The sequence below is a fragment of the Pelobates fuscus genome, chromosome 8 (assembly GCF_036172605.1).
Source record: "Pelobates fuscus isolate aPelFus1 chromosome 8, aPelFus1.pri, whole genome shotgun sequence".
Classification (NCBI taxonomy): Eukaryota; Metazoa; Chordata; class Amphibia; order Anura; family Pelobatidae; genus Pelobates; species Pelobates fuscus.
The window spans coordinates 115,688,001-115,709,227 of record NC_086324.1 but is presented as its reverse complement, the minus strand read 5'-3'; the positions used below and the strand labels follow the sequence as shown (position 1 = coordinate 115,709,227).

Sequence of the window (21,227 nt, the reverse complement as noted above, 5' to 3'; positions counted from 1 at the left end):
CTGCAGATACAGATTTGGAATAACTTTGTATATATTAACTAATTATTATTAATGGTTATGCCCTATACCAGTCCTAATGCCGATTGGACATAAGTGAATACACTTTCTGTATTTTCACTAATTTAAATTATTGAGTACTGCACCCAAATCACATTGGCAAATAATCCGGAACGAATACTGCTGTTCATGCTCCCAATATGTATTAATAAACCAAGAAAATACTTAATATTTCACATTTTAATGGCAACATTGGCACTGCTACCTAGATTATAGAATACTGTACAAGGCCCCACAATTAGAGGTGATAGAGGAGATTACATTAACTAGTAGTTACAAAATATCAGCACGGCAGCATGGTTCAGGTGGCAAATTCTGATGTACAGCATGGGAAGACTGGGATATATTTTGCCGGAAATTAACAGAGATCATTATATCAGTCAGTGAGTTTCCCCCTTCAGGGGTAGTATAGAAATATTAGTGGTCCACTGAAAAGGGGGCTAGGTCCCACCTCTTTTATCCTCCCCCCCTTGCCTTCCAATTAATTTCTTGTTTGGACAAGGTCTTGTTGGACTTTCACAGCGCACACATAAAAATTAATTTCTATGAGAGATGGGGGGGAGAAACTGAGCGGAACAGTCACATGGCACACGAGCTCCTGCATTTTTAGGCCCAAATCCACCAATTTGGAAAGACCAAACTATCATTTAGGGTCATACCTGGTACAGCAGGCGACAAGACAGCAGGATGGGTCGCAAGACTAAAACTAAAACCGGATAAACCGCGGCAAAGGACAAACATTGCCGAGCTCCTGCGGCAAACACGCAAAGCCACTGGGTCTAAGATGGCTGCCTACCCTGAAACCTACTCCGAGCTATCGGACAATTTATCCTCGTGGGAAGAGGTGGCTGACTTACCTTTGGTGCAGAGACCGGCACCGGTCACAGAGAAAGCAGACAACTCAGTGGTGACGACCGCAGTCCTGAAGTCGCTCCTCGCAGACCTCCAGAAGACCATCCAGTCAGACGTCGCCACGCTCCGCAAGGACATCCACGGCCTGACAGGTCGAATGGGAGCTTTAGAGTCTGCATCCAGTGTCTGCTCGGACCAAATCAGTTCACTGCAGCAGGCGGTCCAGGGACTTCAGTTGCAGAATAAGGCACATGAGTGCCGTTTTGCGGCCTTGGAGGATGCATGCTGGGCCAACAATCTTAAGATCCGTGGCATCCCGGAGGACACCCCAATGGCAGAGATGCCACACTTACTGAGATGCCTTCTAGTGGCCCTGCTGTCACCACGGCAAACTACAACAATCAACCTGGACGGTTTCTTTCATGTCCCGAAACCGGCCAAAGCACTAACCACGGCACCTCAGGACCTCATCATACGGTTCCAACAATATACAGACAAAGCAGCAGTGATGGCAGCGACCAGGGACTGTTCACGCTATAAATTAGAATCTATGGAATTATCCTTCTATGCGGACCTCACTGGGGGCACACTCGCCTGGCAGAGGGCACTTAGACCATTTACTGCGCTCCTGCAAAAACACGGAGTAAGATACAAATGGCACCAGACTCTTACACTGCAGATCCTACGTGGAGAAAACAAACACGCGGTCCGAGACCTCCAGGAAGCGGCAACTTTGCTACCTACACTGGGACTTCCACAGGACTTTCTTCACACCACTGAGCCCCAGGAAGCAAACAAGCCAGCTCACTGATTGAATATCCCCTTTGTCCCACGCGGATCCAAGAAAGATCTGAACGTTGCAGTAACTACCTGAAGCATGCCTGCCACTATGCCGCAAGGCACCAGGGTTTTTTGGTCAATTAACTTGTTCTGCAGTTTTAATAATATTGTTCTCACACAATGCAAGTATGTTTACTACACATCCCTGAACGGATGGTCTACCGATTATCATACTTCCCCCCCCACCCCCACCCCCCCCACACCCCGCCTGAATCCAGTCTAACTTGCTACCCACGTAAATTACTGTCAGGCGTAATAATTAACAGCAATGTATACATCTCTTCTCACATACAGTGGCCTAGTTGAACCTCACCCTTCCATATTTGACCTACAGCATTCAACTAGGCAGCAGTTCTGATCCAGATGTATCAGTGTTCTCTTTTTGTTTTGTTCTTTTTTTAATTCTCTTTATCTGAGTGCATCGACTGAGTAATAAATGTACACATCTATAGATTAGTGTACAACCGGGCACATATGTTCCTAGCTTACGGTTTACCCCTTCCTTATAACAAAAAAACTGTGCAATGTATTTGAAGCCACATTTGTGTCTATCTCTGTCTAATGCTTGGACTGCACCAGCTGTTGTGGCTGTGCAATTGCGATCGTTAACCTATGCACAACCTAAATAAAGAATAAAAAAATTCTAAATTCTACAAGGCTATTTAAAAATCACCTATCTCGGCAAACAAACATGGGGATTCAGCTCCACCATATATTGTGTTAAGCCCACCACTACTTCACAATACCCCAATATCGACACTAATTCCATTGTGGGAGACAACTCAAATAGTGCTGGTGCTAAATAAGTGTATTTAAATAATCAGTTGTCAGAACATTGTGAATATATATAATGCAAAATTAAAGGAACCCTAAACGGTCAGGAATGCAAACCACCATCAAGCCCCCCTAAATATAGTAACATCTTACTTGTGTACAAGTCTGAAGCTGCTGGCTCTGCCCCTGAACTGCCTCTGTTTACCAATATCATAAAAAGTGGTGGTCTGAGACAATCACAATGCTTCCCCATAGGATTGGCTGACACTGTCAAGGAAGCAGATCAGAGGCAGAGCCAGCACAAGTCAAACACAGCCCTGGCCAATCAGCATCTCCTCATAGAGATTAATTGGATCAATGCATCTCTATGAGGAAAGTTCAGTGTCTGCATGCAGAGGGTGGAGACACTGAAAGGCAGTGCTGCTTACTCTGCAGCACTGTCCAAGGAAGCAGCTTTAGCAGCCATCTGAGGAGTGGCCAGTGCAGTTATCACTAGGCTGTAATGTAAAAACTGCATTTTCTCTGAAAAGACAGTGTTTACAACAAAAAGCAGACCAGATGGGCCGAATGGTTCTTATCTGCCGTCACATTCTATGTTTCTATGTAAAGCCTGAAGGGAAGGATTCTACTCACCAGAACAAATTCAATAAGTTGTAGTTGTTCTGGTGACTATAGTGTCCCTTTAACCCCTTAAGGACCAAACTTCTGGAATAAAAGGGAATCATGACATGTCACACATGTCATGTGTCCTTAAGGGGTTAATGTGATAAACGCAACTCAAGAAAATACAGTATTAAAACTAAAGTGATAGTTGTGGCGGAGCTCCCTATACCCCGGCTGGGTACCTCCGCCCAGAATCGCTTCCTAGCTGGAACCAGGGAAAACCTCAGCACTTCTGACCCAGTTGCCGTGGCTTGACTGGGGTCCTCCTGGAGACTCTCCATCCTGGAACAAGATAGGGGACTAGCTACACACAATCCTGGGAGCTATAGTCCTTAGAAGGACTTTCCTGCCGAGTGTTCCATCCGAAATTAGTTCCATAGCAGTCGTGGCTAAGTACCGCTGAGGACCATTCGTGGGTTTGGTTCATGGGAAAGGCCACCAGGGAGCTGGCATTCGGTTCCATTCAAATTAAGGAAAAGTGTTGAACCAGGGGCACCCAGGGAAAGCTGCTAATGGTGGCTGGGCAGGGTAACTCCCGAACGGTGTCTCAGACCTGGGCCATAGTTGGAGGGCAGGAGGCCAGCTTCCACACTTCTCCAAGAGTTCGTGGCAAACGTTCATGGGAAGGAGCGTTTGTCACAATAGTACTTTGATGTATATACTCACAATGCAAATTATATATCTGCTCAATGAAAATATCAATATACCAATGTCATGTCTGATTATTAAAACAATGAACGTTTGGATGAAAACCAATACAAGCAATAAGGATGTGGCATTTGTGCCAGAATAGGTGGTTTTATCACAATATCAATATGCTTAAACAGCCACTGGATGAATACTTGCAAAAGCAAAATATTCAGGGATACAATTTTGAATATGTAGATAACAGCTTATCGATCCAAGCAGAGGTCTGACTGCCATTCTGGGGTGTAGAGGGCATTTTTCTCTAGTTTGTTGCAAAATTGTAGAGTGCTTCAAAAATGTTTTGCCTACTTTTGGAACAGCAAAAAGGTATGTGAGAAAGGCTGAACTTGATGGATTGCAGGATATTACCTTGTTTGTTTATCAGTTGTTTGTTGTTGCACATAGTCAACAAAGAGAATCTCTTGAGCAAAATCAAAGTGACAGTTGCCAGGTCCTTTGCGTATCAGGAATCCTTCTGATGGTGAAATGCAACTACCATCAAGAGTTATATGGACAATCTTCGCCTACAGAATAGATTATGTCATATTCGTTAATATTCATTGATTGGATCACGTTGTCTTTTCTTTTAATGCTTTACATATACATATATATTGCATCTGAGATACGAAAACAATGTTAAATGAACAATCACTTTCAAAATTGCATTGGCGTTTTTTTTTTTTGTTTTTTTTTAGTTTTTAAATGCATTTTTCTTTAAAATGTATAAAAAGTGATCAAATCGAGCCAGGGCTCCCTTAAAACTGTTTATTTGTCAGACGTATGTGTATTTTAACAGTTTAGAGTTCTAATAATTATATTTCTGCATGTTTATAATTAGTATTGAGTAAGTTATTGCATCTGGAACAACTAATGAAAACAAAGGTATAATACATTTCAATTAAATATTCATTATTACCCTGTGATCCAAACCATATTACAAAGGTCCTACACTAAATTATACACCTTTTATATTGTATATCAATATCAGCATGATTTTTTTCGATGTACACCACACAAATAGGAATAGAAGATTCCGCATTTGAGCACAGGCTCCTGTGATTAATGGAACAGTCTAGACACTATAGCCATTTTAGCTTACTGAATTAATTATGGTACTTGAAGTCCCCTGGCACAGGCTCATTGTTCTGTGTTAAACTGTGTTTATGTGGTGGAATCTCGGTAAAAATAAATTTAGTAGGCCGAGATTACCACGTGGCATGTGTACGTGCATATGCTGACGTATCGATCAGTTAGTTGCACGTGGCAAGATACGATCAGTAGTGTACGGAGCATGTGCAAGAATACAGGATATAGTATTCCCCCTCCTCCATTGTGCTGGACAAGCCATGCGGTCAAACAGGAAGTTAATTCTTATTTGTGTTGATTGGTCAAGAGAATGTGCGGGTGGAGCTTAATATGGGAGGAGTTATATGCCTATATAAGGAGCCTGCACTATTGTCCGGGGCTCAGAACTTGCTGTATTTTGGTGACATTAGTCCCTCTGAGTCCCGATCGGTGATCCAATAAAGAATCTCTTCCTTCCTGAAGAAACCTGTGTCCATCTCTCTGTGCTTGGCTTCCGTCAGTTTCTCCGGTATCATTTGGTGCATTGGCCGGGAAGCTCATCGTTCAACGGTAGCTGAGAGGCAGAGGCGTGAGACGGTCTATCTTTGCCCACGTTCTCTACGGCTGCACCCCTGAACTTCTGCGTGGACCTCCCTTCGTCACGGCGCCACTGGTCTGTTGTCCAGGAGATCATCGGCCTCTACGTGAGAAGTGCTGGGGTGTCCCCGTCGATGAGTGTGAACTCAGGTTCAGGAACGAGGAGGTAAGACAACTGCTGTTTTAGACGGCAGGACCCGCTAGGGGTATACCGATTGTGCGGTAGGCCCAAAGGGGTTTTTGAATCTGTATCTGCCCCCTCTGTCGGAGGGAAGGAGCGAAGGCGCACCGCTCGATCGAACGCTCTTTAGTCAGACCGTTTGATTTGGTTAGTCAGGCGGGGCGCTCTGGTGTAAAATAGCCCTAGCCGGACACCGGTGTCTTGTCTAGACTAGCGTTCTAGGGTGTATATTTTGTTCGCTAGGTCGGAGGGACCGGGAGACTAAGCGGCGTCTGTGTAAATCCGGTTCGCTAGTTCTCATCCTATCTGGGCTAAGTGGGAAGGCGTGTAAATTTGGAACCCACTAGACTTTTGATAGTACGACTAAGAGGCGTCTGTGTAAATTCGGTCCTCTAGCTCGTTGTATAGTGCGACTAAGAGGCGTCTGTGTAAATTCGGTTCTCTAGCTCGCTATATATGTGGTGATTGGGCAGTGTGGCTAACCAAAACGTATGTAGATTGCTTTTAGGTAGTCCATTCAAGGTACTGGCCAATAGTTTAGTTGGGGATTGTAAATGTGTTAACGATTGTTTTAGTAAAGTGTATATCTTGTTAGATAGCGCGAGCTCAGCCGTCTAGCGAGAGTGTTAATAGTGTGTTGCTGTATTATAGTGCACGGTACCATAACCCTGTATATTTACTGACATTGTATAATAAGTACTAATCATTGTCGTCCATTGCATGTTTAACACCATAACCACTAATAATTGTATTGTGACCTTAACTTGTGCTTTGACCTATGCTAACCGTACTGTAACCGCTATTTGTAAAAGACGATGTTACTGGGGTGTGTTATAGACGGGTAATTCGTATATAGAGAATTATAGCGTGGGTGACTGTATAGTTACGCCAAAGGGCATAATATTGATTATATAGTGACTGGTGTAACAGCTGTGTGTGTACGGGAATTCCCTGAGTGTTTATTGTTATTGTGTACGTTTCACTTGGTAACCGTACCACGTGGTGCTGTTGCCAGAGGAAACGGGTGTGACTGTTGAATAGTACGCGTGTATAGTATTCGTTGTCGACGACGTTCCATTGTTAAGTATGGGTGCGTCACAGTCAACGATTCCGGATCCCTTAGGATGTATGGTTAAGAATTTTAAAAAGGGATTCAAAGTTTGTGATTTTGGGGTAAAGATGTCTCCTGTACGTTTAGTTACTTTGTGTACTAGGGAGTGGCCTACTTTGGTTGCGGCATGGCCGCCACGTGGCAGTTTGGATCCAACTCTGGTACAGCGCTTACACGTGGCTGTATCGGGTAGGCCTGAACTTTACGGCCAGTTTCCTTATATTGACTGTTGGAGACAGGCCGTAAATGACTCGCCAAAATGGCTCCGGACATGCCACGAGGAGCAGTGTCGCCTCATGGTAGCTAGGACTTGTTCGTCCACTAGGACTGGTGTTAGGCCCATTTTGGACACGCCCCCTGAGTCCGAGATCCCTTTGCCGCCCCCTTACTTTCCGTTAAGAAGAAGTGACTCAAACGCAGGAAGTCCTGCACCCCTCCCCTCATTACCCTCATCCACTTCCGCTTCCTCCTCCAGTACAGGATCCACCCCCCCTCGTACTAAATCTCCCCTTCCGGAACCAGAACCCACCCCCATTAAAAACGAATATCCTGATTTGGCGCCACTTCAGACTTCCGGTCAAGCTTCATCTAGCTCGGCCCGAAGTGTTTTATTTACGACCTTTTCCCAAAACCAACCTCCCACATCCCCATACCCTATCTCTCCCCGACCGGAACCCATGACTGACGCCTCTCTACGTAGCCCTATCCAAACCCGACAGTTGACTGGTACCCAACAATTAAAGCACTATCAGATGCCTCTTCGCCTAAATCCCGGGTCAGCTTATATCGATGCCGCAGGTCAAATGGCACACGCTGACCCAGTCTTCGTATATGTCCCATTTACCACTACCGACCTTTTAAACTGGAAGACCCATAATTCCTCGTATACTGAGAAACCACAAGCCATGACTGATCTGTTCACCTCAATAGTACAGACGCATAATCCGACATGGGCTGATTGCCAGCAGTTACTAATGACTTTATTTAACAATGAGGAAAGGACAAGAATAAATCAAGCAGCCATTAAAGCATTAGAAGATAGAGCCCGTGCTTTGAATCAAGCTAATCCAGCAGCATGGGCCGCAACACACTATCCCAACACTGATCCCGATTGGAACGTAAATGGTGCTGATATGGTTCAACTCAGAGCCTATAGAGACGCTATAATTGCTGGCATGAAAGCCGGAGGAAAGAAAGCCATTAACATGTCGAAGACAGTTGAGGTGATTCAGAAAAGCGATGAAGCGCCCAGTGTCTTTTATGACCGATTATTGGAGGCGTACCGCTTGTACACCCCCTTTAATCCGGAAGACGCAGACAATTCCCGAATGGTTAACTCCGCCTTTGTCAGCCAAGCATACGGAGATATTAAGCGCAAGCTACAAAAGTTAGAAGGGTTTGCAGGTATGTCCATCACCCAACTAATGGAGGTAGCAAATAAGGTTTACATGAACAGGGATACAGAAAGCAAGAAAGAGGAAGAGCGCAAGATGCGTAAAAAGGCTGATATGCTAGCGGTAGCGATCGCAGGCGTAGATAGACGGGGCCCAGATAGAGGCGATAGTAAGTGGAATGAGGAACCTCTAAGTAGAAATCAGTGCGCTTACTGTAGGGAAGAAGGGCATTGGAGAAATGAGTGTCCGCGAAGAGAACAGTCTGAGAGAGACAGACCTAGGTCAGGTTACGGAAACTTTAGAGGCAGAGCGAGAGGTAGAGGAGGCCCCGGAGGGAGTAATGGTTATAGAGGGAGTAATGGGAACAGAGGAAGTGTTAGGGAAGACAGGTATATTCCAGCAGCGCAAAGGTCCCGCGATAGAGAAGGTAGGGACTTCGTAGGATTGGCTGACACGGTCATGGAGGACTATTGATACCGACCGGGCTCCATCCCCCTTGGTCGAGCGGAGCCTATGGTCGATGTATCAATAGGGGGGAAAAGGAGTGCGTTCATGATCGACACTGGTGCTGAACATTCAGTGGTGACTAATCTAGTTGCTCCTCCATCTGGAAGGACTATTACTGTGATAGGAGCAACTGGAAGAAGTGCTGAAAGACCGGTTCTTAAAAGTCGACTCTGTACATTGGGAGGCCACGTAGTAAAACACCAATTCCTTTATATGCCTGAATGTCCAGTCCAATTGCTGGGACGTGATATGCTATCAAAATTACAAGCGCAGATTACGTTCCTACCAAATGGAACAACATCCTTAAAGTTTAATGGACCTTCAGGTATTATGACTTTATCCGTACCAAAGGAAGAAGAGTGGCGACTTTATACAGTGTTGACTAGCCAAAACCCTAGGAGTGATGAGACATTGTTTAACATACCAGGAGTTTGGGCAGAGAACAACCCACCAGGACTGGCCCGCAATATTCCACCTATAAAAATTGAACTGAAACTTGGGGTTTATCCAGTAAGCCTAAGACAATACCACATCCCACAGAAGGCTAAGAAGAACATCCAATCCTATCTGGATAAGTTCATACGGTATGGTATCCTAAAATTCTGTACTTCCCCCTGGAACACCCCATTGCTGCCTGTTCAAAAGCCCGGTACAGATGAGTATCGACCTGTGCAGGACTTAAGAGCAGTCAATGATGCGGTTGTTAGCATACATCCAGTTGTACCCAATCCATATAACCTGCTTGCTTTAATTCCGGGCGGGGCTACTTACTTCACAGTCTTAGATCTCAAAGATGCCTTCTTTTGCCTCCGAATTGCCGCAGAAAGTCAATGTATTTTCGCTTTCCAATGGGAGAACGCTGTAACAGGCTCAAAACGCCAAATGACTTGGACAAGACTGCCCCAAGGGTTTAAAAATTCACCTACCCTATTTGGTTCAGCCCTAAGTCAAGATCTATTGGATTTCGAGTCCATCCCAGGAGAGTGTGTATTGTTACAGTATGTAGATGACTTGTTGATAGCAGCAGTTACAAAAGAAATCTGTCAGCAAGCAACGCACGATCTACTGCACATTCTCTGGAAGGCAGGATACAAGGTGTCTAGAAAGAAGGCTCAGTTGTGTTTGCCAACTGTCAAGTATCTGGGATTCCATATCTCTGAAGGTCAAAGAATTATGGGGCCAGAGAGAAAAGAAGCTGTCTGCCAAATACCAATACCCAAGAATAGAAGACAAGTGCGAGAATTCTTGGGGGCAGCAGGCTTCTGTAGGATATGGATTCCCAGCTATGCGATACTGGCAAAACCTCTGTACGCAGCCATCAAAGGTACAGAGCACGACCCCTTCTTATGGACCCAAGAACAGCAAACGGCATTTGAAGATGTGAAGAAGGCTTTGATGAGTGCCCCAGCATTAGGTCTACCTGATCACACACGACCATTCTACTTATATGTACACGAGCAAAGAAGAATGGCTGTGGGAGTATTGACACAGTACTTGGGATCATGGCAAAGACCTGTTGCCTACATGTCTAAGCAATTGGATGCAGTGGCCAGCGGACTTCCACCTTGTCTAAGAGCCGTAGCTGCAGCCGCCCTGCTAGTAGCTGAAGCCGATAAACTCACTCTGGGTCAAGAACTTTATGTACGAGTCCCACATGCAGTACAGACGTTGTTGGATTACAAAGGAAATCATTGGTTTAGTAACAGCCGTATGACCAAGTATCAAGCAATGTTGTGTGAAAACCCAAGAGTGCATTTAGAGACTGTAAACACCTTAAATCCAGCTACCCTTTTGCCACAACCTACTGAAAGTCAACATGATTGTTTGGAAGTAATGGATGAAGTATTTTCAAGTAGACCAGATCTTCGTGATTTTCCCATCCAGAACCCCGATGTTCAATATTATACCGACGGCAGTAGTTATGTGAAAGAAGGGATCCGCTATGCAGGATATGCAGTGACAACAATAGACAAGGTGATAGAAGCTCGGCCACTGGCGAAAGGAACATCAGCACAAAAGGCAGAATTAATAGCACTAACACGAGCGTTACAATTGGCTGAAGGTTTAAGAGTGAATATCTATACGGACTCCAAGTATGCGTTTTTAACCACTCATGCCCACGGAGCTTTGTATAAAGAAAGAGGACTACTGAATTCAGAAGGCAAAGAAATCAAGTACGCAGCCGAAATCCTACAACTATTGGAAGCAGTGTGGGAGCCGAAAGAAGTCGGTATTATTCATTGTCGAGCGCATCTGAGAGGAGATGGTGATGTAACCAAGGGAAATCGGATGGCAGATAGTGCAGCTAAGCGTGCTGCTGAATCAGGAAGACAGGAGTATGTGGGGCATATAGCTGCTCTTATACCAACTCCACTGTCTCAATGGACTCCAGTTTATACAGCTCAAGAAGAGGAGTGGTTAAAGACTGAACCGGGAAAGTATCTGGAGAACAAGTGGTATCAGCTAGAAGATGGAAGAATAGTCATACCAGCATCACTAGCGGTAGAAATTGTCCAAAATTATCATAACGGGACACATTCTGGGAGAGACAGTACTGAAGAATCTCTTAGAAAACATTTCTACATACCAAGATTGTCCAACTTGACTCAGGCCATTGTACGCAGATGTGTAACGTGTGCTAAGAATAATGCAAGACAAGGACCAGTAAAGCCACCAGGAGTCCAGTTTATGGGGGGACTCCCCATGTCCGATCTACAAATAGACTTTACAGTGATGCCTAAATCGGGTGGACATCGTTACCTGCTGGTAATTGTGTGCACCTATTCAGGCTGGGTAGAAGCATGTCCTACTCGTACAGAGAAAGCAGGAGAAGTTGTAAGATTCCTGCTACGAGAAATAATACCCCGATATGGACTACCCTGTTCTATAGGATCGGACAATGGTCCAGCTTTTGTTCACCAGTGCCTACAACAACTGACTCATATGCTTGGTATAAAGTGGAGGCTTCATACTGCATATAGACCCCAGAGTTCTGGTAAGGTAGAGAGAATGAATAGAACTATAAAGAACCAGTTGGCTAAAATGTGTCAGGAAACCCAACTTAAGTGGAACGTTCTCTTACCTATAGCTCTATTGCGAATCCGCAGTACCCCTACCAGAAGGATGGGCCTCTCTCCTTTTGAAATTATGTATGGGCGACCACCTCCCGTACTTGGTAACTTAAGGGGGGATTTGAGTCAGTTGGGAGAAGGAATTACCCGGCAGCAGGTTGTAGAGTTGGGTAAGACTATGGAGGAGGTACAGAAATGGGTACAAGATAGATTACCTGTGAATATTTATCCCCCTGTTCATAGTTATCATCCAGGAGACCAAGTGTGGATTAAAGAGTGGAATAATGTACCGTTAGGGCCTAAGTGGAGAGGTCCTTATGTTGTTCTTTTGTCTACCCCTACAGCGATAAAAGTAGCAGAAGTGACTCCGTGGATACATCACTCCAGGGTTAAACCAGCAGCAGTTGATTCTTGGCAAGTTACAGCAGATCCAGAGAATCCCTGCAAGATCCGGTTGAAACGCACTACTCAGTCGGAGTAACGAGGAATTATTGTGGATTACAAATTTTATTGTTACAGGTGTGAGTGAGAAGGCCATAATAAAGCCTGTCCGCTTACCATCACATAGTGTATAAACCAGGAAAGTCTCGAAGGGACACCTGTGAAGACGAGCAGAACTCCATTCCCTGCAGCCCTCACATCCTGGAAGCTGAGGTTCCATCGCACGGACGAAGACTGAGGATGACGGCGAAAGATGTGCTTTTGATTGTGTTTATTTATATGTGTTTTTATATTCAGGAAGGTAGAGGTACCGACACTCCTAGCTGTGAGGTATGCATTAAGACTACGAGAACAGGTAACCATATTTCCCAAACCCTAATTTGGCATTCACAATACGAGTGTAAAGGAGATGTATCGAAATGTAGATACCTAAATATAGACTATAGTGTGTGCCATTTAGGAGTAGGAGAACCAAAGTGCTTCAGTCCGGAGTATCAGCCTCGTACAATTTGGTTGACTCTCAGGAATGGAGATCCTCAGGGGACCCTAATTAATAAGACGGTATTAGAATCCGTACATTCTTCGGGTGTTCTGCTATTTGATGCGTGTAAAGCGATATCGAGTGGTAGAAAGCCGTGGAATGTATGTGGGGATCTTAGATGGGAGAGGACGTATGGGTCTAATGATAAATATATTTGTCCCAGTAGCAAAAATAAATATGTGAGTCCTAGATGCCCAAATAAAGACTATAACTTTTGTCCATATTGGTCTTGTGTGGGGTGGGCGACTTGGGGACAGACAGTAGACAAAGACATGATAGTGACTAAGTTGCCGACTAGCCCTTATTGTAAGTCTATGGAATGCAACCCAGTCCATATACTTATTAATAACCCCGACAAGTTCTTAGATAAGTATGAAAATTTATTTGGGTTTCAGATATACGGGACGGGTTTAGATCCTGGGACATTATTGTTTATAGGAATAGAGACTGATACGGTATCCTCCCAGACTCATCAAGTATACCATTCCTTTTATGAAGAGATGAGTATAGATAATAAGATCCCCCATAACGCTAAAAACCTGTTCATTGACCTAGCTGAAAGTATTGCCGGTAGTCTTAATGTTACCAACTGCTATGTGTGTGGAGGTACTAACATGGGAGACCAATGGCCTTGGGAAGCAAAGGAGGTAATGTCCGGTTCTGAGGCAGTTGACCAACTAATATCTACACAAGCCGATTGTCATATGAGTGTTAGAGGTAAATCTGAGTGGAGATTAAAGACCTCCATCATAGGTTATGTTTGCATAGCAAGGAAAGGAATAATGTATAATACTTCTGTAGGAGAATTAACTTGTCTAGGGCAAAAAGCTTATGATGATGATACAAAGAATACAACTTGGTGGTCGGCTTCAAATGTCTCAGAACCATCTAACCCGTTTGCTAGATACGCCAATTTAAAGGACGTGTGGTTTGATCTATCCATCACATCAACCTGGAGAGCCCCAGCAAATTTGTACTGGATCTGTGGTAAGAAAGCCTATTCGGAGCTGCCACAGGACTGGGAAGGGGCATGTGTGTTGGGTATGCTCAAACCATCCTTCTTCTTGTTACCGATTGAAACAGGTGAGACTTTAGGTGTTAAAGTGTATGATGTGAATCATAGGAAGAAAAGGGGACCCATAGAGATAGGCACCTGGGAAGATAATGAATGGCCTCCCCAGCGTATCATAGACTATTATGGGCCAGCCACGTGGGCTGAGGATGGTACTTTTGGTTATAGAACCCCTATTTATATGCTCAATCGTATTATAAGATTACAGGCGGTGGTTGAGATTATCACAAATGAGACATCACAGGCGCTCAATCTTCTAGCGAAGCATAACACCAGGATGAGGACAGCAGTCTACCAAAATAGATTAGCCTTGGATTACCTTTTGGCAGTAGAGGGAGGTGTATGTGGGAAGTTTAACCTAAGCAATTGCTGTCTTCAAATAGACGACGAAGGGCAAGCAATAGCTGAGCTTACTAGCCATATGGTTAAACTAGCGCATGTGCCTACTCAGGTATGGAAAGGGTACAATCCAAGTAGTTGGTTTGGTAGCTGGTATGAATGGTTTGGAGGGCTTAAGGCAGTGGTAGGTGGAGTCCTACTGATTTTACTGTTGTGTCTACTCCTACCGTGTCTTATACCCCTAGTAGTTAGGTCTGTGCAAAGCCTGATAGGAAGTATAGCAGAGAGGAAGGCTGCTGCACAGATAATGGCGATATATAAGTATAAGGCTCTAGATCAGGGAGAACCAATGCAAGAAGATGAATGTTGAAGATTCACATCATAAGATAAGTCTGGTCTGGTTCAAGGTAACTTGCGGTGTAAGCAAACCAAGGTTAAGTGATGCCTCAAGTAATTGTAAAATATCAAGAGGCATCAAAGGGGGGAATGTGGTGGAATCTCGGTAAAAATAAATTTAGTAGGCCGAGATTACCACGTGGCATGTGTACGTGCATATGCTGACGTATCGATCAGTTAGTTACACGTGGCAAGATACGATCAGTAGTGTACGGAGCATGTGCAAGAATACAGGATATAGTATTCCCCCTCCTCCATTGTGCTGGACAAGCCATGCGGTCAAACAGGAAGTTAATTCTTATTTGTGTTGATTGGTCAAGAGAATGTGCGGGTGGAGCTTAATATGGGAGGAGTTATATGCCTATATAAGGAGCCTGCACTATTGTCCGGGGCTCAGAACTTGCTGTATTTTGGTGACATTAGTCCCTCTGAGTCCCGATCGGTGATCCAATAAAGAATCTCTTCCTTCCTGAAGAAACCTGTGTCCATCTCTCTGTGCTTGGCTTCCGTCAGTTTCTCCGGTATCATTTAAATAGTTTAATAATGAATAATGAGGGTAACTGCAGTCTGGTCCCCACTGCAGGTATGGCTAAGGCAGAGTAGAATTCTGCCATTATACCATAACAGCTTATACAAGCGATATGCGGCACTATATCCTGAACCTGACAATTGGTTATCATTTTCTGCCAATGTAAAAAAAAACAAAAAAAAACAAAACAAGAAGAGTATGGGATTATAGGTTAAACATGTTATTTAAGAATTCCTTACCCCTCTATAGGTGTCTTCAGAAGATTTATTGTAATTCCAAAATCGCAAACCTGCAATAGTTTCAACTTTTTCAAAAGTGATTGTGATCGTGTGATCTTGACCTGGAGTATATGGTATAAGCCACATGTGATTATCCTCACTGGTAATGTTGATACCATCAATGAGCCTAGACAATTGGACAGCAGATGAAAAAAAAAGACTGATTACATTAGATTACTTTTCTACTAAAATAATTATGAAGGAAACAAAGAAATAAGGAAAGGAAATAAATTAAGGAAGGCCAACCTTGATCTTGCAGAAAGGCAACGTTCTCACTATAACACAAACCTCCATGGTTGATTTCACTCCCAAGCTGGAGGGGGAGGGTTGGCTAAGTGGAAGACATGGGCATAACAGAGTGGCACATCAATGGCCCTCTGTGTTGACTCTCATGCAATCGCAAGAGTCAACACTGTTCAATTGGAGGCCTTGGGCATGCGCATTAATCATCAAGCATGCCCAAAGAAGGGCAGAGGGTGAAGTTATAGGCACTGCCATCTTAGGAACACAAAGATGGCAGTGCTGTGAGACCCAGCAAGTAGAGCACAATGTGGGAAAAGGTTAGTTGCACAAGTCATTGGGCCTTATTTGGTAGTGGGGGAGTCTAGGGGGCTATAGGGAGGCTGGGTACTGAAAACATATCCTTTTCTAAAATGAGTTAGGAACTGCACTCAATCCAATCAATATGAGCCAGGGTGCAGCTAAACCTGAACCCAGCACCAGGCCCCAGGTATAATATGCAAACAACAGAGAGAGGTTTAGTAGTGACAAAATGTCAAACAGCAACGTTTAGACCTGCAAGATCATTCTCTAGCTTGAGAAAGACCTTATAGGACAAAATGTTGCTCTTTGACATTTGGTTCAAATAAAATTGCCTGCTTGAAGCTTGGAGTGCCTTAACATTGCTCAGTTGTTTAAAAGAAAATATATGACCAATCTGCTTGAATGTTATTATAAATGAGAAATTGGTGTATAATCTCTATTTAACCAATAAGGATTAAGGATTATGAAGTCTAGTAAAATACCAGCCAGAATGGAGAATTGAAAGATGATGTACTGGTTAAGCCAGAAGATGACACAAGTAAACTGAATGGTTTGATAAAACGGAGGTGGGCGATTCGTAGAAAGTTGCAAGATTTGTACTGGCAAACACCAAGCTCCAACAGTGAATTAACAAAATGTGCTATTCATGAGTGGCAGCTAGCTGCTGCATCATACTCATGTTTTTATATATTGTAATCCAAGTTCATAAGGTCAAGTGACTGCCTGAAAAGTCAGTCACTGGTTGATTTTAAAGTTGATATTTTAGTGCTGATTTAATCATTTTCTATGGAGAAATGTGATGCGTGCAGCGCTTGTCACACATGCACATCAGATCCCCAATACAGATCCCAAATACAATGCTAAAACTCACCCTTCGAGCCCTCACACAGCAGAGTGGACATCAATGTTTGTATTTTTAACACTATAGTGTTCCTTTCAAAATAATTATGGTAAAGAGTATAGTAGGGGGAAATCCTAGGGTTCTGGAGACATTTATAAATCCATTGACTCTTCAATTAGATTATTTTCCCATAATACATGGCTTAGACATGGTCAGGGGGTTCAGTTGTTGTTCAAGATACAACTTCAGAATTGAGAAACAATGCCAAGTGACTTTGACAGTTACGTGATTGCTGTTGCCAAACGCGTTTAAAAGTTAATTGCTTTGCCACTGATATGTAACTTGATTAAATCGCAGCAAGCGCCCCCAACTACAACCTTGCCACACCAGGCTGACTCAATACCTCCAAAAATGCTCTAGAATTGCTGAACGCTGCTGGAGAAAGTCTCACTCTGCATCTGGCTTTCTCCACTACAAATGTATGATGCGCTCTTGCAGCTTGGCTCTTTCCTCTGCAAAAGTAAATTACTTCAATACCCTTATAACCACACTCTCCCGCGAACCCAAACTACTATTCCACAATTTTAAATCTCTTCTTTGCCTTGTTTCTTCTCCTTCTCCTACCGACTTAACCGCCAAAAACTTTGCAACTAACTTCACTGACGATCTCTACAATCAGGGAAAAAATCTCTCATCTCTCTCCTTCCACTTCCACTACTTCCCACAACCTCACTCCCTCTGCTGTTCTATGCTCATTCACACCCGCTATGGCGGACAAAGTTTGTTATCTGCTCCGGTCCTCTCGTCCCACCACCTGCTCCCTTGATCCTAGTCCCTCGCTATACTCTGTCTCCTTCTCATGCTTTGCCTCTTACTAAAATTCTTAATCTCCCCCTCTCCTCTGGCATATTTCCTTTACCTTTCAAACATGCAACAAACCATGATTCTAAAAAAGCCCAACCTTGACCCTAACTCCCCATCCACCCTATCTCGCTGCTGCCTTTAGCCTCCAAGATCCTTAAAAGACTTGTGTATGTGAGATTGACAGACTTCCTCGAGTCAAATTCTCTCCTCGAGTAAAATTCTCTGTATCAAACTATCTACTCACTGCAAAATCTCATGGTCACTACTCTATCCTAATTCTCCTTGACCTTTCTGCTGCTTTTGAAACTTTTGAAACTTCTTCTCATCCTCTGTAATCTCGGTCTACGAGATATTGCTTTGTCCTGGTGCTCGTCCTACCTCACCCAGCATTCTTTTAGTGTTTCGTTCTCTGGCTCTGCCTCTTACTCACAACCTCTCTTTGTTGGTGTCCCCCAAGGTTCAGTGCTTGATCTATACTGCCTCCCTAGGTAAACTCATCAGCTCCTTTGGCTTCCAATATCACTTCTATGCAAATGACACACAAATATATCTGTCCTTCCCTGATCTCTCCCCACCCCTCTTGAATAGTGTCTCTGACTGCCTCTCTGCTATTTCTAACTGGATGGCTGCCCACTTCCTTAAGCTCAACATGTCCAAAACAGAACTTCTGGTCTTTCCTCCCTCAAGTGTTGCTACTCCCGTGTCTGTCTCCCTCCACGTTAATGGTGCTACCATCAGCTCCACCACGCAGGCTCACTGCCTACATGTTCTCTTTGACTCTGACCTCTCCTTCACCTCATGTCCAGTCGATCTCCAAATCCTGCCGCTACCATCTCAAAAACATTGCGCACATCTGACCCTACTTAACGCCAGATGCGGCTAAGGTGCTGGTCCATGCCACTGTCCTCTCTCGCCTTGACTACTGCAATCCACTTCTCAGTGGTCTTATGTGCTCCCAACTTGCCCCATTGCAGTCTATAATGAATGCGGTGGCGAGGCTCATCTTCCTGTCCGCCTGCACCTGCCATGCCTCACCCCTCTGTCAGTCCCTACATTGGCTTCCAGTAAGATACAGGGCTCAATATAAAATTCTGGTTCTTGCTTTTATATCTCTACATAATGCTACTCCACCTATCTATCCTCCCTAATACACAAGTATGTCCCGTCTAGGCCCCTACGCTCTGCCGAAGACCTATCCTCTGCTCGTACACCTACCGCTGATGCTCGTATCCAAGACTTCTCTAGGGCTACACCGTTTCTGTGGAACTCCCTTCCCTTTTCCGTTAGATGCTCACCCAGCCTTCACTCCTTCAAAAAATCATTAAAAACTCACTTTTTCACAAAAGCATATCAATTAAACTGTTAATGGCTCCAAAAATCCACACACTAAGTCTTCATTGAATACTTTTCTACCAATCTACTTCCCTTACCTTTTGATGCACTTTACCCCACTTCCTCTGGCATGTGAGATCATTGAGCAGGGCCCTAAACCCCTCTGTTTCTGCGCGTCAAAAACTTGTCTGGTTACGATTACGTTTGTTTGTCCACTCATTGTAAAGCGCTACAGAATTTGTTGGCGCTATATAAATATAATAATAATAATGATAATGACAGTTGATGTCTGCAAATAATCATGTATTACACATTTTGTCCTTTCATGTCTGGCATATGGTAAACAGTGGTTATAAAAATAAATTGTTGCAGAGACTGTTAAAATAATAAGCTATTTGCAGAGTGAGGAGCAAAGCATCTGAACTGTTTTTGTAAATAAGCATCCATCCTTTTAAAAAGATGTGGAAAAGTACAATGCATTGCACCACAACTTTTAACATTGTGATACCATTATGTGCTTGCATACACATAGATCTAAAATATCTAAATACATACTTGTCTAATGTTCTTGAATCATCTTTATACTCAGGAAGCACACTTAGATCTGGAGGTGAAGCAGATATCATCTCTAGGTTAAGAGGCACTGACTGGCTATCCAGACCGACAACTTCAATTCCAGTAAGTCCAAGGTAATGTAAGTCACCCCACGTCATTGTGAAATTAAGTTGCAAGCCTTTAAAAAGAAAAAAAAATACAGTAGTAAATTAACAAGAAAAAAAATGAAAACACTATTAATGGACTATTATATTGCATTAATATGTTGTGCTTGCTATATCTTAGTATATCTAAAATACAAGTTCAAACTGCAAAATATTTCAACATTGTATTAATGGTCATAAGACTAATTTAGCCCCCGCTAACATTTTCTGAATATATTTTAGGAAACATATAAACAATCTTGGAAAAGCTCCACACTTTCAAACCCATCCCTTTATTGCAACAAATTCCGTCTGAAGTGGACACACAAGCATAGAAATGGGTAATAAGTAATTCATACGTGTCATGCTTTGCCTGGGCAGGCCCATGTTTTTAGCTGCTGTCCCAGCAAAAATGGGTTCCGAGACTTGTCCCGAATTATGTGCAGTGAGAGAGTGGTTCAGGAAATGGTTGGGAGGAAATGGTTTAATGTATCAGTGTATCAGTGTTTGCAGATGACACAAAACTTTGTAAAGTAATAAAATGTGAGCAGGATATTGCTTTGCTGCAGAGGAATTTGGATAGATTGGGGGACTGAGCACTAATATGGCAGATGAAATTTAACGTAGAGAAATGCAAAGTTATGCACTTCAGGGTTAAGAATGCACAAGCAATTTACACCCTAAATGGTAGTGAACTAGGGATAACCAAACACACAAGAAGGATTTGGGAATTGTTATAGACAACAAATTAGGCAGCAATATGCAATGTCAATCTGCAGTTGCTAAGGCCAGTAAGGTTTTGTCATGTATAAATAGGGGCATAAATTCTCGGGATGAAAATATAATTTTGCCTCTTTATAAATCGCTGGTAAGACCACACCTTGAATATGCTGTGCAATTTTGAGCACCTGTTCTAAAGAAAGATATCATGGCACTAGAAAAAGTGCAGAGACGAGCTACAACGTTAATAAAAGGAATGGAGCATTTTAGTTATGAAGAAAGGTTAAAAAATTTTTATTGGTTTAGTTTGGAAAAACAGCGCCTGAGAGGGGACATGATAACATTATACAAATATATTCATAAACAGGGCTATACATAGGACACGAGGTCACACATTTAGGCTGGAAGAAAAGAGATTTCATCTAAGGCAAATAAAAGTTTTTTTCTACAGTAAGAGCAATAAGAATATGGAATTCTCTGCCTGAAGAGGTGGTTTTGTCAGAGTCATTACAGATGTTTAACCCCTTAAGGACCGGACTGTTTTTGCGATGTTGTACATTTGCGACCAGGCATCTTTTTACACTTTTGTGGTGTTTGTGTTTAGCTGTAATTTTCCGCGCTCTCATTTACTGTTCCCTTACATATTATATATTGTTGTTTTCAGGACAAAAAGGGCTTTCTTTACATACGATTATTTATATAATCTCATGTAATTAAAAAAAAAATTTAAATTAAAAAATATGATGAAAAATTTAAAAAAATACATGTTTTTTTACTTTTACTTGAAAAATCTTTTACTCATCTACAAAAGTGAATGAAAAAAACTGCTAAATA

The 21,227-nt window shown here is 43.2% G+C and overlaps 1 protein-coding gene across 1 annotated transcript in view; it reads right to left on the bottom strand.

Moving 5' to 3' along the window:
- The window catches only part of KATNIP (katanin interacting protein), a 357,151-nt gene that overhangs the window by 108,782 nt on the left and 227,142 nt on the right, over window positions 1-21,227 (bottom strand). Inside the window, exons 20-22 of the mRNA XM_063430236.1 lie at window positions 19,531-19,708; window positions 15,357-15,522; window positions 4,243-4,397 (exon numbers count right to left, since the gene is read on the bottom strand). Coding sequence (XP_063286306.1) covers window positions 4,243-4,397; window positions 15,357-15,522; window positions 19,531-19,708 — 499 coding nt within the window. The remainder of the gene's footprint in view (window positions 1-4,242; window positions 4,398-15,356; window positions 15,523-19,530; window positions 19,709-21,227) is intronic.